Raw genomic sequence first — 18,075 nt, forward strand, 5'->3', positions numbered from 1 at the left:
CTTCAAAGCACTGAAGTAAAACCCTCTGTGTTTACATTTAGACAGGGTTTAATCTGCATCTGGGATATAATAAATAATACAACCCTGGAGAGCGTACTGTACCAGCGTGACGCCTAAAATCCAACCTCCTCAAGTTTATTTTGTCACTCAGCCACCAGAACAGCTGCCCTGGAGAGATCACGATATAAAATAGTGATATCATCTCTCTAATTTAAGATCCTGGAGATGTCAGAGTTGACTTTGTCATCAGTCTTTGATCTCAGCGCCGATGCCGAAGTTGCCAGTCATCATCCTCAGACCTCGTCTCTGATCGCAGCCAATCAGAGCAGAGTTAATTGAGTGAAGTAGGGCCGCCGCTCTCAGGCTGTTGAATCAGCCTGTAACCTCGGGCGCTGGCTGTTTAAACTGAGAGACGCAAAGTGGCTCTTCAAAGTGAATCAGCCTGACATCTGCGGCTCCTGGATGATCCACAGCTTTACAGATTTCCTTCATCTCTGGACTGCAGGCACACGCGTATTAATATCCATCAGAAATGTCAGGAGGTGCATGAAGAAACCCGCCCACACAAAGTTGTGAAGGAGCCACAATAGTAGATGTAAATTTATGTTAATTGTAGCTGCTGTGGAGGGCAACATCCCTGGTGTGTATCAGCTCCTTTTATCTGGAAATGAAAGAGCTTGGCGGATTCAAAACGCCAAGACTTGGATGTGCCGACATACCTGTCACTACTTATGTCAATTAACTAACTGAGGAGCAAACTGTTTTAAAATCATGTTATGCAAACCATCCAATTTAGGTCATTTTCATGTTTTAATTTTAGTTAGATTCCTTATAAGAAACACTTTCAGATCCCATTGGTTCAGCTCTAAAATGCACAGCGGTGGAGACATTTTTTTTTTTTTTTTTAACATGAAAGCAATAAGCCTTAACTGTGGAATGATAGTGATTCATTATTTCATTCATTTTGAGTACAGTATGGTGGAAAATCCCCCAAATAAAAAGGAAATCATACGCAGTCTCTGAAAAAGCACATTTTTATTTTAATCAAACAGGATTTTGTAGATAACCAAAAGACCTGAATATGATTATTTTTTTATGGCATGTCACTCAAACGTACAAACTTTACAGTTACTCACCAGTCACCAACACCTTAAGTACCATTACATTATTACAGTTACACTGCCGACTGTTCACTTTGAGTCAAACCGATGCTCTGCCAGAAGAGAAACCAAACCACTGTCAGCCAAAATGTAGATCTCTCAAATTTCAGATTTAACATAATTTAGGACACAAACACATCCCAACATGAAACCGCAGTGATATTCTTGTTCAATACAGAATGTTAGATGATGATATAGCACGGAGTTGACCATAACTAAAGTCCAGCTGCACATACTGCATGCATCAGTGAATTACCTGGTGGCCTGATGATCCACCCTCAGGAGGAATTGCTGGAATTGGTCAATTGACTAATTTTCTCTTAATCCGCCCTGCAAAAGCAAGGTTAAACATCGTGACGCAAGTTAAGATTAAAAAAAGGGGGAATATTGGAGCAACAGGTGCTACAAAACAATGCATGTTGTTCATTTCTGCAGCACAAATCCTTTTGTCAGTCCAGAAGATGATGACGATGAAGGTAATGAAGCAGTTTTTTTCTCAGGCCATGTCTACATAACCTGGCAGAGCAGTTTCAGAGAAGATCTGCGTGCATCCATCAAGCACGTGCAGATCTACACACACAGCCTGCACATGTTATACGCTTTGTACTAGACTACAAACCAGATTTTCAAATTTACCTGTCTAAGTGTGGACAAGGCCTCAGTTTCACTTTGTCTGGCTCTTATTCCTCTTGCTCTCCTTGATCTCTGCAAGGCAGCGATTTGCTTATGCAGCAACCTCGTGTAGTGACCCATTTGCAAGACGATCTGGCTGACAAGTTTGCTTCCACTTCACAGCTTCAGAGGAGCAAGACGCTGCCTCCGCATTACAGCAGCCTTGATTCAATGAGCCTGTATAACGGCTACTACTTGTTTACTGTGATATCAACACTGTGGCGACAAAGATATGAAAGAAACAAATAAAAGAATGGGAAAAAAAATACAAACACACAAACAAAGTGATGAATAATGCACTTTTAAGTTTTTCCTTTCAACTTTTCTCATTAAAATCCCATCTGTGCGCTGGGGTCTTGCAGAGAAACTGTGTGTGTGTGTGTTTGATAAACAGCTGCTGTCGATCCGCTCTCCGTCAGCGGCGTCAGTGTTTCTGGATGAGCGGAGTGAAGACATGGAGGGATTTGCTTTATGTTCCACTGTTAATATCAGAACGGCTGCTTTTCATTATATCCATGTCGCACGGATTATCTCTCTTTCTGATCATCTCTCCGCTTCCCGTGAGTCGCAATCTACCTGTCAGACCGGCCAGATTAGCATTTTACAAACACATTAAATGTCTGAGCGTGGAGCGAGCGAGGTGACAGACAGTCACAGTGTTACAGAGGCGGTGCTGCTGTCTGTGGTAAAAGCTTTGCTCTTCAGAGACATTTAGAGAGCTGCTAGAGAAACTCCCAGCAGGCTGCAGGGAAGAGAAGATTTATTTAAGTCACTGCGCAAAGAAAAAGTAGAGGGAATGACATGTAAAGGCTTTTGAGGGAAACAGCACAAACTATAGAAAACTAGATACGTTCAGAGCTCATGGAGGTGTTTGGGTTCCTTTTAGTGTCCTATGTGCAGATGCAAAGAAACAAAGAAAGGAAGAAAGAGAGAAAGAAGGGTAGAAATTGCATAACCATGACCGTCTACCAAAATCTTATTTATGGCTCAGACCTCTTTTCCAGTGCAGTAAACAATCAAACATTCATCATTCCCTTAGAAAAATGCATATAAATCATTCCAGACTCCAGACGAGGCACCTAGTTTCACTAGAACAAAAGTTGCTTGAATCCTCTGAATAATACTCCATGAAAAATATCAACAGCTCCGTTAATTACCTCTAACAGTTCGATATGACAGAGTGACAATAGCCAGAAGTTGTTATAAAGACATTAATTCAACATTTACATTTGTGACTCTTTACAGTCTCTGAAACAAGAGTATCAACACCTTATGAGTCCAACACGTTTTGCTTGTTTGTACCAGTATGTACACTATTCACAGGAGAGCAACCAAAAAACAGACTTATTGTTCTTTTTTGCCGTTGTCCGACGTGTTGCTGAGCCGCTGGCGCCGGCCAAGTGTCCGAGTGTCTTTCTGCGTGCCGTGTAAAGTCCTGAGGCGAGGCGGGGCGGCCCCGTCCGTCCCCTCAGCTCCGACACCGCCGGCTCGTCCGCAGCTCAGCGCTCCAGTTAAATGAAATACTCCTTGGGGTTTTCGCCGGAGACGTTCTGGGAGTCGGCCGGGCTGTTGAAGGGGAACTCCGGGCTGTCCTCGACTTTCACCGCCTTCGCCTCCTGGTTCTGGTACGTCTCTTTCCTCCGGTAGAGGAATCTGGCCATTATCGCCAGGCCGGACACGATCACAAAGATCACCACCGCGATCACACCTGCAAGGCGGAGGAGTTTTTTAAGAGTTAAATAAAAACAGCAGAAAACTGATGCATTCTAATAAGTGTTGAACTTCTGTAATTTGCCTTGACACATTGATTTTCTACGCACAAAATTTACCACAGTATAATGTCTCTGATGGCCGGTGAACCCAATGAGTTTAAAATAATTTCTACCAATCTTTACCCCATGGATCATCTTATTTCCTCACGTTTGATTGCTAACTCCATTAAAGAGCATTTTAAATCTTTGGACTCTTCAGTACATAACATTTCATTACTATGCGAGCAAGGTTCATCTAATTAGAATTCCAAAATACGGCACAAATCAATTCAATGCTACATTACATTATGAAAAGACCATGCACTTGACGATAACAGCGTAAAGGTGGATTCATCTGCGAGTACTTTCTGCAGGGGTTTAATTATGTGAGCCGCCCTTTTGTGAACCGAGACACAGTCAGGCCAATTTAATGGACAGTTTTAAATGGCTTTTCACTGCACGGCACTTTTTCCATCTATTCTCTTATAGATTGAACCTCTTCAGTCTTCACTTTGAATCAGTCTGAGGGGGGGGGGCCGAGGAACACAGTTTTAAATGAGTTTTAAATGGGCCCTCGCCTATCACATCACTGTGGTCATCTTGGAGCACAAATCTGTTCATCTGTATCACTTGGAGTTAAAGCTTCTGTCGGTAACTTTTTGGCTTCATAATTTTGACCAATAACTTTTATAAACTGAGGGTCCGATCCAAAAAATCTGGACTTCCGGGCTCCTTCTAGCGGTGTAATCTTATTTGTTAAAATCCGATCGGGACAAATCAAACAACCAATCACCTCAAGGAAGTGTCCCGATCTCAGTTCAATCATGTCTTGTGCGCACGCATGTTCACTGCTGCCGTGCACGCTCTCCTCCCATCATCTTTGCCAGTTCATGCTTCCTCACTGCATAGGCGTCTGATTGGCGGCACACACACAGGCATGCACGCTTGTGGGTGCGTCTTAGTTGAGGTACTGAATCTTAGGCTGTCCAAATAGCTTTTTTAGCTATTTGGACAGTCTTCCCACTCTAAAAAGTCACCTCCACAAGCTTTAACAAACACTGAATCCTCCTTGTGTACTTTTTTAAGATTAGCAAATAAAATAAGCACTATTATCATCAACATTATGATAGTGACACACTTGGGAAATCTGGGCCTTGTGTTACAGAACACCAAAAAATAGTTAAAAAAAAAATAGTTACCCATATATTATATATATGTATATTACCCTATATATTCTGACAGTGGAGCAGTGGGAGAATCAAAATCTGCCTTACTGACTTGACCCAAAAATAAACCAGGAACAGTAAGTGTAACTCAAGTCCTATTATAACGAAGGGAGCAGGGGGGGACAGGTTACAGAAAAGTGAAACACGGTGAAACAGTTCAGTACCTCCAATCAGAGCCGAGTCAGTCCTGATGGCATTGACTAAAGGCTGACCTGAACCCACTGAACCAGACTGGTCTACAGGAGAGAGAGAGAGAAGGTGGAGGAGGTGAAGGAGAGCAAACGACAGAGAGAGGGAAAGAAGCAAAAATGAACACACCAGAAACATGGGCGATCGAAAGGAGGGCAGAGTTAAAATATAGGAGATGAGAAAAAAAGACAAAAGAGAGGAGAGATAGGAGACGAAATGTGAGAAGAGAAGAAGAGAGAGAGGGAGAAAGAGAGAGAGAAAACCAGACAAGATCACAGTATCATCATTCAGAGCATTCAGGGCCCATTGAATACCACAGCACCTTTCCAAAGCGCCGTGTTAAAGCAGCATGCAGCTGTGTGAGAATGACCCTGGAGGAAAGATAAAACAGTGGAAACTCCCCTCTCCGCTCCAAATTAATTAACTCATCAGCCACATTATCATTAGTCTACTTAACAAGGAGCGTACTGTATGTACTTAATGAGCCCCAAATGAGCAGGGAAAGCACTTCTTGTCCTGATTAGATACAAAAACAAAAAAAAAAAAGGGGGAAAAAGACAGGCTGCATTCATACAAACTGTGAAACAATCGATATCTTGATAATGCTCGTGGCTAGTGTAACTACTTCATTTACAAAGACAGCCGGCTGGTTGCTGCACTGTGGAAGTAACTGATTGGACGTTGTATATCTACAGCAGAATTGATTTTCAAAGCAAGCCAGAAGCATCAAGCTTGATTATCTCGTGGTACCATCGTTCTTCCAGGGTTTTTTCCCCTGCTGACCAACTACTCGATGCAATTCTGGTAATGATAATTGGCTGGCGGTATCAAATAGAGATAGGGGGATCTAGGTATTAAATAGAGGTCAAGAGACTGATTAATTAACGTGGGGGTCACATGGATTCAGCTGGACAGCAGATGGCAAATTATTATCATTATCATTATCATTACTACAGAGGATGAGAGCAGGGTGGTAACATCAGGCAGGACCAGCGAAATATGCCATCAAAAGTTAAAATATATTTACCGTCTGGACTTTTGAACCAAATGTTAAATGGCTTATCACACAAACAGAAAACATGGCTAGATACACTGACCACTAGATTTTTAAAACAGGCATGAAAAGAAATCATACATATTTTATTGGAGTTTTTTGCCACTAACTGGTTGTGGTTTCTTCTGTCGTACTCAGTGATTAATCCAGTGGTGGTGTGGTGGAGCTTGAAGTCCAGCTCTGGGCTCAGGCTCAGAGGTGCACAGTGCTCGGGATGTGCAATGACTGGGCAGCACACCTCACTTCAGACTGCCATGTGGCATTTCAGCTGCACTCCACTTAGATAAAAAAATATAAAACAGAAACTCTGCCTCAATTTAATCACTTAAAACTCTGCAATAATAAACCTTGGAGGTGAACCTGCTCTAAAACTCCTCACTAACCTAAGTTGACTCCCTTCTGAACTTGTAACACTGAGTCTTGCCAATGATGCATGCCAAAAAAACATGTTTCTATTTGAATTTGTAAACCCGACCTGCTCTCCTGACCCCCCCCTCCCCTGTTACCTAGCAGGTGGTGTGTGTTTTCTGCTGCGTAGGGATCGGCCGGAGCGGAGGAGCCACAGTTGGAGCGGGCCAGCGGGCCGGTGATGACGACAGGGCTGCTGTCCGGGAAGAACAGCGCCGCTTTCAGAGGGCTGATGGAGTTAAAGTGAACCACTGACAGACAGCCGGTGAAGCCCAGAGAGGCCAGCCGGGCCAGATCTGGATCCCAGTCCGCAGTGTCTGAGGGACGGGGGAGAGAATTGCACAAGACAGAGGAAGATTTATCATTTCAACGCTCAAAATAATTGGCAATAAGGTTCAAATACTACCCTGAATTTTTCTTTTCTCCCTTATTACTTACTAAATTGCTTGCCACAAAATCAAAAGCCATTGATTGGTTTAATTTATTTCTCATTTACTGTGTCCATAAGTAACAGTTGTGGCAAAATGTCTGTTACCCGAGTTCAGTAGTTTGATTTCTTCGATTTGCACCCATTCAAATCTTGTATTCACTGCATTTTTCAAAACACTTACAATGTACTTTTAAAGTGAATTTATTATACTAAATGTGAAATAGTCGCTCTCTTGCATTCGTGCCTTTTATTTTCCATCCAGAGCAATGCACTGGGCACTGAGCTTTCTGTTGTGTCCCGACCTCTCTTAAAGGAAATTCACCTCACTTAAAGAATCACTTAGCGACTGTTATGTAATGCCTTAAGTATGTTTTAAACAATGTAAACCTCCGATGAGACAAAGATTCAAAGTGTTTCATAGGTTTAGACAGAGCTGTTTTAACCTACACGCCGTGTTCACCGCCTTGTTAAACGGCTCGGCCACAGAGGAAAAAGAGCTTCACACTGTCACAGAGCAGTGAGTTCCTATTGTTACAATTAATTTACCTCTGAATCCTTCATCTCTTGAGCATCAAAGATGATGACTGACAATTGGCCCTACGGAGCTACGGGGCCCCGCGGGTGACATCCTGTGATAATTAAATTTCCGCGTGGCCACAGTGTGATACCGCCCCGGCCTCGACTTACAAAGTGTGGGAAAGAGATACTTGAGTCATGGCCTCGCATTGGAATGAGACACATTACTCGAGAATTACTGGAGAAAAATCGGCGTTTGACATTCACAGACTGACCTGCTCAAAGGATCTGAAAAACGTTAAGTTGATGAGTCATTTTTGTAAGTTTGCTTGCCAGTTTTACTGCCGTTGAGTGTCTCGTTCCCACGCCTCATTAAGCCGTGGCCACGAGTTGAAGCATCTCTTTCTTGTGTCTTATTAGTTGAGGCCACACACCTATATCTGGTGACCACATTAATTTTGATTATCACAGCATGTCACCATGCACCACACAGAACCGGTTTAGGCCCACTGCAAAAAAAAATCCTATTTATCATCCGTACAAGTCATTTAGTCTCATTAAAGTCTTGTGCGATGAGATAATCCCACTTATTTCCCCATGCAGTTTTACTTGTTTCAGGAATTTTCTGGGGGGAATAAATATGAACCTGTTGAGACAAGGCAGCGTGACACAGATCAGCCAAGAAAGAATCAAGAAAATGACACTGGTCCCGAGAAAATTCTGGAACGAAGCTGATTAGCATTGGAAACGAGTGGGATTATCTCATCGCACCGGCAGATTTTTGCCTTGTTTGAGGAAAAACAAATATTTTAGCACACAGAGTAAATAACACTACATGAACTGACTGTGCAACAGATTTTCCTATTATCCCTCAGAGTGGGACAGTAGTGGCAGTGGATTGACTTCCATTGATTGGGCCTCTAGTTTGTGTGTCTCACAAGTACACACACACACACACACACTCATTCCAGTAGCGTGACTGCCATTGATTCATCCTCCAGTGTGTGTCTATCGCTCCACAAGACAGATGTGTGCACTCGTCTCCTCATCTGTTTCCTTTATTGACTTCCATCCCTTCATTATTCACCTCGGCTCCTCCACAGAGTGTAAACAGCAGCTGTGAGAGCCCACGTTACCGCCGGAGACGGCTGCATCAGAGGCTGCTGGGATGACGGAGAGGTGGCCACACGTCCGCCTGCAGACGAGAGCGGTGGGAGCAGCGTGGCAGCAGGGCCGCCTGGTTTCCTGCTGCCTCACACCGAACATCACCGAGACCTGCAGCTCCTCCGTCTGAGCAGGTGAACCTCACCCAGCATCCTTCAGCTCTCAGCATCTCTCTCTCTCTCTCTCTCTCTCTCTCTCCCTCTCTCTCTCTCTCTCTCTTGCTGTGTTTCTGTATTCCTTCCAGCTCCATTAGTGAGGCTGATGGATGATGGAGTTGGCAGGGAATGACAGAAAATCTACTTTCCTGCTGTTTTTCTGATCCTGATCTGACTCGCGCTCTCCGCTGGCTTGACACAGGCGAGGACGGGTCACATGCTAATACGACCCACATCGATTCTGTGCTTAAAAAAACAAAATAAATAAATAAATAAAAATTGCTACCATTTATCAGTTATGGCACTAGATTGTGTTTACACGGTTCTCTGGATGTAAAAAAAATGTTTTGCAGGTTGGAAAAATGTGAAATGTGAACAGTTCTGGTACCAATAGTTTTTGTCCTGAAGCTGCTGATAGCCATTATTTTACTGATATTCAGTTTCTTTAAATTTGACCAACTGTCATGTGTTTACCTGAGAAGTTTCTCCTTGGTAGGATAGAAAAGTGAAACAGCAATAAGATCATAAGACACTAACAGTATCCACTGAAACCCAGGAAACACTAAGGAAAACTCTATAATTATAAAACACTAATTAAAAAAGCAAATAATAAATGCTAATAATGACAAAAATGTATGTATGGATACTTGTGGGGACCCCCGTGCAATGGTTTCCCATAGATAACTAACTCATATTGCTCATTCATACAATTAACATCTACTAGAGGAAATTCCCAATCTTGAGTCAATATATGGACAAAGTGTATAAACTGAGGACCACGAAAACGGAAATCAACCAATCAAAAAATCCTTTGGCTGAAGGTACGGTCATTATTTCCATCTACATTCTGGATGCTTCTGGTGCAAACTGTTGATTGGGTTTTCAGGAAGACGTTCCCTCTTTATTTGACCCTGTCGCTGCTGTAACCGTCGCCGGTCGGGGAGCCTCTGGCCCCTCGGCCCCTCGTGTTATTTAACGGCTTATATCTCTCAGCCTTTATCTTCAAAGAGAACATGAATAAGTCATGACAGAGCCAATTACGGAGTCAGCCAGACTCTGTTACAGCTCGCTGTCGCGGCGCTTCGACGGGCCCTCGTGCGCCGCATAGACGAGCAGCTGAAACGTGGCACCAACACGCCCAGAGCTGGCAGTTCAACTCCCGCGGAGACCGCTGGAGCTTAAAAAGACACTCTGCAATAATGCATCCACTAAACGTCTCATGCTTACCCCTCATAGGCCTGCAGTGTAAATAAACAAACAATATATAAACAATATATATCAATTTGTATGTGGCGCTGTGTTTAACTGAGTGCATTTTTGCTTGAATTTTGTCCCTCTCTACATTTTGAATCACATCCATTACAGGGAACAAACAGTCAATGACAGATTGTGCAGCCTTTCACAATAAAAGGCTCAAAGATGAGAAGAGGAATCTGCTTCTACTTTGTTGCTTCTACTTTTTGTCGTTTCTGAGTGTCCGGTGAAAGGTGCACGATGGAAAGTTGTACATGGTCGATGGAAGAGAGCTCGTTAAATACGTACACGGATACGAACAGAGCCCTGTGTCTGTACTCGGTGATCATTTCCTCCATATTTCTGCACGTTTTCAGAAAGCACTTTGGCCTGCACTTCTTGTATGAAAGGGGCTATTCAAATAAAGTTTATTGTCATTGTTATTATTATACGACTGCGTCCTAAAGCACCGAGAGTCCATCATTAATCAGAGAGGGCATAAATTTGGTTCCCGTGGCGATAAATGTCTCCACCAGCATTAAAAGTGTTGCAGCGTCCGTGGGCAAAACACTCAACCCTGCACCTGCTCGCTCACAGGGCGCGAGCCTCACAAACACAATAGATTATAAATGATGTGGGAGGATCGGCCTTTACTCCGCACTGAAACATATTTCTGTTTCCACCCTGACCCGTGGCTTAAGTACTCTGTTTGTTTGATTTGAACAGTATCGTCACCTTGCTGCAAAGAGCTCCAGCTGTGTTTGTTTCTTTTGATTCGCTGCAGAATAGCCGGCCGTCATCGAGGGCCGGTGTTGTTAAAATGAGTTTGAGTGCTGTGCAACCACAAAGGCCTCGTCTGCGTTTGCACGGCCTCCCTACTTACCGTGCACTCTGCCGAGAGCCAGCGACTTGATGGCGTTGAACTCTCCGTCGGATGTCAGGTTGAAGTCCTCTCTGGCGTTCCGGTCAATCTTAAAGAGTTTCATTAAAAAAAAAAAAAAAAAAAATCAATTTAAGTTGTACTCTTGTGTGTGAAAGAGTTCAAAAGTACAGCCACTTGTGTAGTAAGCAGTGTTTTGTAAGGAAGGGTCTCAAGAATAATAATACGTTTTGAAAAGCGCCCGGTGATTTTTGCTTTCATGCAAATGCTGTAATCATTTCGTCCGAGTTGGAGACACATTTTCCACTTGATGGATGTTTTATTTTAGAGGAGAGCTGTTTACAACCTGAGCCGAGCTGTAACACTGGCAACAACTCAGTGGTAAAAAAAAAAAAAAAAAAAAAAAAGAGAGAGAAAGGCTTGTTGAACTGTTGAAAACACTTTCTTTACCTGAAGAACAATGTCTTTTTGTATTTTCTGCTGTTTTATAATGGCTCTATCTGCAATTCCAGTTTGTATATAAAGAGTTTCAGCCCTGATACAGATATCCTCCATTAGAAGAAATCTGGATTCTTGGCTGCTGGCATGACAAGTAAAACTAACTGTGGATTATTTTAGCTAGAATAATGAAAGCCTCTGCTTCAAAAAGAAAATTAACGCAGAATCATTTCAATATTTTAGACACAAACTAAACAAGAGTGAATATTATTCTATTCAAAGTTTGCTTTTCTGCTCGATCACGACTTAATTATCTCATCATATCGGTAAAATCTGACACAGTGATCAATCTTGACACTGACACATTCCACTTCTACCTCTCTTTGCTGTCTAAATATCACCACCAGGTACTCCCACTAATGAGAAGATTAGGTTTTTCAGCCAGAACTGTGTAAACTCAAGCCTTATCTTGCATTTAATTTTACAGGCAGTTAGTCAGGTGGTAAAGATTGTTTTTCTGTGCTGTTTTGGGATTGCATGGGAGGGAATGAGCCTGAGCGGTAAGGCAAAAATACATTTAAAATGGCCTTTAAAACATAGCGCATGTGTGTTACAACTGTTAAAATGAACATTAAAGGGAAGGAAAATATAAAAAATCGCAAATCATAACCTATTTAAGTCATCATCTTTAGATCACAGGGTTTTGGTTTTATTTTGAAAAACGAGTGAACGAATGATGCATGGATTGCTTGCACAGTTTGGAACTGAAACTCTTCATATGTATGTTTTAGAAAACACCGGATTTTTGCAAATTTACACATTAAAATTTGGCCAGAAGAAGGCAATTCTGGCTTAACAACAGGCAATAAATCCATTACAAAAAAAACCCCTAAATATTAAAAAAGAAGGAAAAAAAGTTATTTGGATGCTCGTTCTTAAGATTTAAATAAAACACCCTTATACCTCTTAAACCATTGTCATTTTGTAGATTAAGAGATTTAGGCTGATGGGTTTGAGATTACTAAAGAGTGAGTTTTACTTTCATGCCAATAATCATTTTTTCTGAGTCGGTGTCACGGTTTCCAAATGGTAGATTCAGAGGTGAATTTTTTCAAATGCTGAACAGGAAGAGTTGTATTCAGGATTCCCGTCATGTCTCATGTCATCAACAAAATAAAAATAAAAATTTTTTTAAAAAACATGAATGACAGACTCCACACTTTTAAAGGCATTTTTTCAAAGATGCAGGGTGAAGTTCTCTGCAGGAGATTGTTTTAACGAGACTCACCACTCGGCTGTGGAAAAGAGGAAAACCGGTCAGAACCAGAAACTCAAAGTCTCACCTAAACGTCAGTATCGACACCAAATTTGACAAAGATACTTAACTTTGGCAAAACATACGGTGGCACAGTGTGACCCGGAGTTTTTAAATAGTCCACATGTAATACTGGAGCACCAGCGAGGGGCATGACACCGCATAGGGGACAGTAAAAAAATGGCAAGGGGGCAAACATTTTCATATTGCATAAAAATCTCAGAAGATTTTCATCCTAATATGCCAGAGGCAATATGCCATTCCTCGTCTTCGATCAACACTGGTTTAACAAAGGAATGCATGAGCTAACGATCCTCGACAGTTTCCAACACACAACCCGGCCAGTCTGTTGGGCTGCCACACACACCCACATCAACACACACACACACACACACACACATACACACACACAAGCAGATCTTAAGGTTGTTGTAACCTCCTCGAGTGTTTTCCCTCCAGTGTCTGAACAGAGCGGACGAACGAGAGCACGCTGTGAAATGAAGAGGACGCTTTTGGAGGAAAACACTCCCGACCTGCCTCTGATAGAAGCACAGAAACAGACGACACACTGTTTTGTTTGCCCACCGGCGTTCAGATGCAGTAAATCATTTTTCAACGGGACATCAGGTGACGGGAGCGGACACCGGTATGGAAACACAGAGTTTGTGGCTGCTGGCCATTGCAGTTCACTTCACGTTGTTAATAAAATAATAATTGAAGTGGATGGAAACAGGCGGGTGGAGCTGCACTTCATATTTCTCTGCTGTTCATTATGTGGTGACTCGGGAGGCTGCGGCCGTGTACGATGAGGTCACCTTGTGTTTAATCTCAGGCTGCTGATAATTACACCGCCACTCAGGGTGCTGCATCCAGGTGAGATTAGATTTACCTCATACATCATCTGAGGCTGCTTGTTAACAACAGAGAGATTCAGTAGATCCAGATAAGATTAAGACACCTCATATTTCATCCAGGGCCGCTCCTGTGTGCAGTTTGTCCCTGCCGCCCTGCCGTAGCTGCATCCAGGACGGCGGCTGTTGCTTTCGGCAGAGGTGAGAGCTGTAACACACGGCGAGGGGACGGGACTGATATGTGAGCCAGGTGATATTTTTTAGAAGAGAAAAGATAAGATAGGTTGCTCCTAATCTATAATCTGGTGGGTTTTGATATTTGGCAGCCTTGGACATTTTCACAAGTTTACAGACTGCATTCTTTCCCCGAAAAAAGGAAAAAGAAAGAAAGAAAGAAAAAAAAAACACCTGCAGTAACAAGTAACAAGGTTGCAATGACACAGGAAATTTGATTTTTGGTGACTGAAAATGCAGTTTTTGGAAAATGATTTCCAGAGTGAGATTTTCTCTTTTAAAAACACTATTTTCCTACGTATTCTCAAAGAATGAATAATTCAGTATTGTAAAAACTTTCTCCTTGCAGATAGGCTGAAAGTGAACACTTTGGTGGGCTTTAGAAGGAACGCCCACGTTTACTAATTAATTTCTTTGTGCGGAGAAGAACTTCCTTTGTCCTCAAAGGAAAACTATAATCTTACACTAAATCCTGTATGTGAGGGAAGATATTTGACAGCTACCTGCCTCTAATTAGATGTTTACCCTTCACTGTTGTCTGTATTAACACATCAAAGATTCCTATGAGATCAAACACTTAGAAATAGCATAAGACCAAACAATCAAAGCATTAATTAAAGCTTAATTCTATAAACTGCAGCCAGTAAGCATCGGTGGTCCACACAACCCTCACCCATCTGGAGAGCAGGAACTCTTACGTCCGTCTGCTCTTCCTGGATTGCTCCTCTGCCTTCAACACCATCATCCCTCAGACCCTGGTGCAGAAGCTCTCCTCCCTCGGACTGAGTTCCACACTGGGGAACTGGGTCCTGGAGTTCCTGACCAACAGACCTCAGACTGTCAGGATCCACAACACCGTCTCCTCCCCCATCACCCTCAGCACTGGCTCGCAACAGGGCTGTGTGCTGAGCCCCCTCCTGTTCACTCTGCTGACATATGACTGCTCGGCGAGACACCCCAGCTGTCATATAGTAAAGTTTGCAGACGACACAGCAGTAGTGGGACGCATCACTAACAGCGATGAGTCCGAATACAGAGAGGAGGTGGAACACCTGGTGCAGTGGTGCAGTGAAAACAACCTCTGCATCAACGTGAAAAAGACGAAGGAGATGGTGGTGGATTTCAGAAGGGACAAGCGCCCTCTCCCTCCCCTGCACATCGGAGGAGCAGCTGTGGAAGTGGTCTCCAGCTTCAGGTACCTGGGTGTGCACATATCCAGTGACCTCACCTGGAGCGCCAACACTTCCCGTCTGGTCAGGAAGGCCCACCAGCGTCTCTACTTCCTCAGGAAGCTGCGGAAGGCTGGACTGGAGAGCTCCGTCCTGAGGAGCTTCTACCACTGTGCGGTGGAGAGCATCCTCTGCACCTGCATCACCGTGTGGCACGGCAGCTGCACTGCTGCTGAGAGGAAGGCTCTGCAGAGGGTGGTGAAGGCTGCACAGAGGACTGTGGGGAGCAGCCTTCCCACCACCTCGGACCTCTACACCTCACGATGCAGGGGGAGGGCCCTCCGCATCTTGAAGGACTCCACCCATCCCGCTCACAGTCTGTTTCAGCCCCTCCCCTCAGGCAGGCGGCTGAGGAGCATCCAGAGTAAGACCACCAGGCTCAGAAACAGCTTCTTCCCTGCAGCTGTCAGACTGTTGAACTCGAGCCATGCTCTGTAGTCTCCCATCTCATTCTCTCTCTCTCCCTTCTCCTGCACAAATCACTTTCCACCATAAGTGCAATATTACTAACATGCGTGTCTAGCACTAAGCTAATTCTAATTCTGCACTGACCAAGTCCAACAGTTCCATGAATCCCAGTCCCGGGCATCAGGTTCTGTGGCTTGGTCCATTCTATACTACACTGTCTATATTATATATACATATTTATATATATATATATATATATATATATACCGGGACCTGAGTGCTAATTTCGTACCACTAGCATGTAAGTGTGAACTGGTATGACAATAAAGTTCCTTGAATCCTTAAATAAAAATGAAAATGAAACATGTTCAATTCCTACATGATTCTTGCAATTGGATTATAGCTAAAAAAAAAAAAAAAAAAAAAAAATGCACTCACTGGTTAAAATATTACAGTAACTCTATAGCCAATATAGCATGGCCTTGAAACTTGCTACCAAAAACGGTCAGTAGATGGCGCTGTGGCTCCATCATAGCAGTTGAGTAGGTCGATGTACTAATCCAACCTGAAGCAGCATTTCAGCACAACTGAAGGAACAACAAGACCTAACGAAGCTAGCAATGGTTAGGCAAGTTCAAATATGTATTTTTTATACGTTTTAGTAGATATTTTTAGTTATTCAGACACTTATTTGGGATACAAGGAGAAAGAGGGAGAGTGTGTGAGCTCTGGGAAAGTTGCTAAAGCTGTGCTAAGCCAAGAGATTTCAAGGAGGGCGTGAGACAGAGAGAGTGAGACAGACAGAGGGTAAAAACGATATAATGACTCTATAATATAACGAGTTCCTCCTGTGGGATTCAAAAGTTGTTATATTTTATAATAAATACAATGACTTTATATGAATGGATCTGCTTTGTGTAGAAATGAACACTTCGTTAGAGAAAACATACAAGCAAAAAATGAAAAAAAAAAAAACCAAACAAACAAACAAAAAACTTAATAAATAAATAACATGCATATACAAGGGTTCAACATTCATCTAGGGAATCTGGGGGAATTCCCAGGCTCCAGTCTCCATCCTGTTATCTGTGGAGAAAACAGTTGTTAATTTAGACGTGCAATTTTAATGAATTCAGTTCATTAAAATTGAGAGCGATGGGCTCCTCTGTTGGTCAAATGTTCTGGTTCATTTCGTCTTTGATATTTCAACTTTGTTTTGTGTTATTTTCGACAGTTTGTACTCATTTGTCACTCATCTTCTGTCTGTATGTAGGACACAGCTTGTTTTTGTCAGCCAGCTTCGTTTTTCTGCGCAGTTTGAGACATTATTAGGAGGGATTTAGTCATATTTGTGCCTGCAGGTGTGACTAGTGAACGACTGGTGTTTTTAAACCATTTGTTGTTGCTGTAGTGTGTATATGGGTGCGTGTGTGTGTGTGTGTGTGTGTGTGTGTGTGTGTGTCATACCTGGACAGAGACAGTGTCTGCCAGTCTCCTGATGCTAACAGTGTGTAGCTGTCCATTGGCCAGACTCCTCACTCTGCTCCTCAACACTTCAGCCTCTCTGCTGCTGTCCAGCTTGTACCTCACCTCCAGCTTATCTTCACACACACACACACACACACACACACACACACACACACACACACACACACACACGTACACACACAACCCATCAAAACGCACTGTCATTATATGGGATCTGCTCAAACAAAAAGGCAGTGTGACGAGACAATGTACACATGGTGCACACTTCTGTACACATGCTTATTGTACAATATACCAGTGAAAAGAAGCTTGAAACTACAAGGTTTTAAAATATAAGATTAATATTACGGGTAAACACAGCCTCCTTACTTTCCTTTTGTACCTTTGATAGTCATTTTCTGCTATGCCAATATATATATTTTTTGGTCTATTAATCAAAACTTACCTACGTAAACATGTATTTACCACATTAATGATGAATCTGAGTCTAAATGAATGGCAGCCAAATTAATTTAGCTTTCAACATTAAGAGGATTAGTGCTAATTCCCTATCAATAACACTACTCTAAATCTAATTAATTTTCCTAATACGCAGAGCGTGAAGTGCAGGTTTGATGAAAGCCCTGTGATGTCAGACTTCACAGATGAAAGGGAGGGATAAGAAATTACACATCGTCCTTCAAAAACTCACACTGCTTTACACTGCATGCACCTAATCACATCAAATTGAACTATAATGCTTAATCCTGTCTAAAAACAAGACAGTTATGACTCACTTCATTCTTATTTTGCTTACAAAGGTGCAAAAAGCCCATCCAGCCGGCGACTGTTTCTGATAATGAATGTATTGTACGTAAAATCACGCAGACGGGCCTTAAGTGATTGAGTGAGTTTGCGTGTTTGGGTTGAGGAGGGAAAACTGCATCAGAAGGGGGAGAGGAATAAGGAATAAACCATTTAAAGGCGTAGAAAAGAGGAATTTAATTAGACATTTCAGTATAAGTGCACTTACCTCACAACTACTCAGTCAGCGTGACAACCCTAATGCCCTGCTGTCCATCAGCTTTCTCTGAGTCATTAAGACCGGGAAAATCCATTTACAGCTAATCTAGCAGCAAAGTGCCGCTTCTATTAGACTTCACTGCTGAAAATGTCATCTGAGATTCAAATTACCTCCTGCTGCTCTTAAAAGCTGAACTCACAACATAACTATTAGACACACAAGTTTATAAAACACATTTTCTACCATTCAATTCAGCAATATTCACAACTTG

The 18,075-nt window shown here is 42.6% G+C and overlaps 1 protein-coding gene across 1 annotated transcript in view; it reads right to left on the reverse strand.

The window, feature by feature from the left end:
• Window positions 1–1,039: 1,039 nt before the first annotated feature.
• LOC115375905 (contactin-associated protein-like 4) overlaps window positions 1,040–18,075 on the reverse strand; it is a gene marked incomplete at its 5' end in the record, with an annotated part of 181,956 nt that continues 164,920 nt past the window's right edge. The window contains 5 exons of the mRNA XM_030075499.1: window positions 1,040–3,540; window positions 4,974–5,045; window positions 6,559–6,777; window positions 10,842–10,929; window positions 16,781–16,914. Of these exons, the coding sequence (XP_029931359.1) occupies window positions 3,344–3,540; window positions 4,974–5,045; window positions 6,559–6,777; window positions 10,842–10,929; window positions 16,781–16,914 (710 nt within the window). The remainder of the gene's footprint in view (window positions 3,541–4,973; window positions 5,046–6,558; window positions 6,778–10,841; window positions 10,930–16,780; window positions 16,915–18,075) is intronic.

This window comes from Myripristis murdjan, chromosome 17, assembly GCF_902150065.1.
Source record: "Myripristis murdjan chromosome 17, fMyrMur1.1, whole genome shotgun sequence".
Lineage (NCBI taxonomy): Eukaryota > Metazoa > Chordata > Actinopteri > Holocentriformes > Holocentridae > Myripristis > Myripristis murdjan.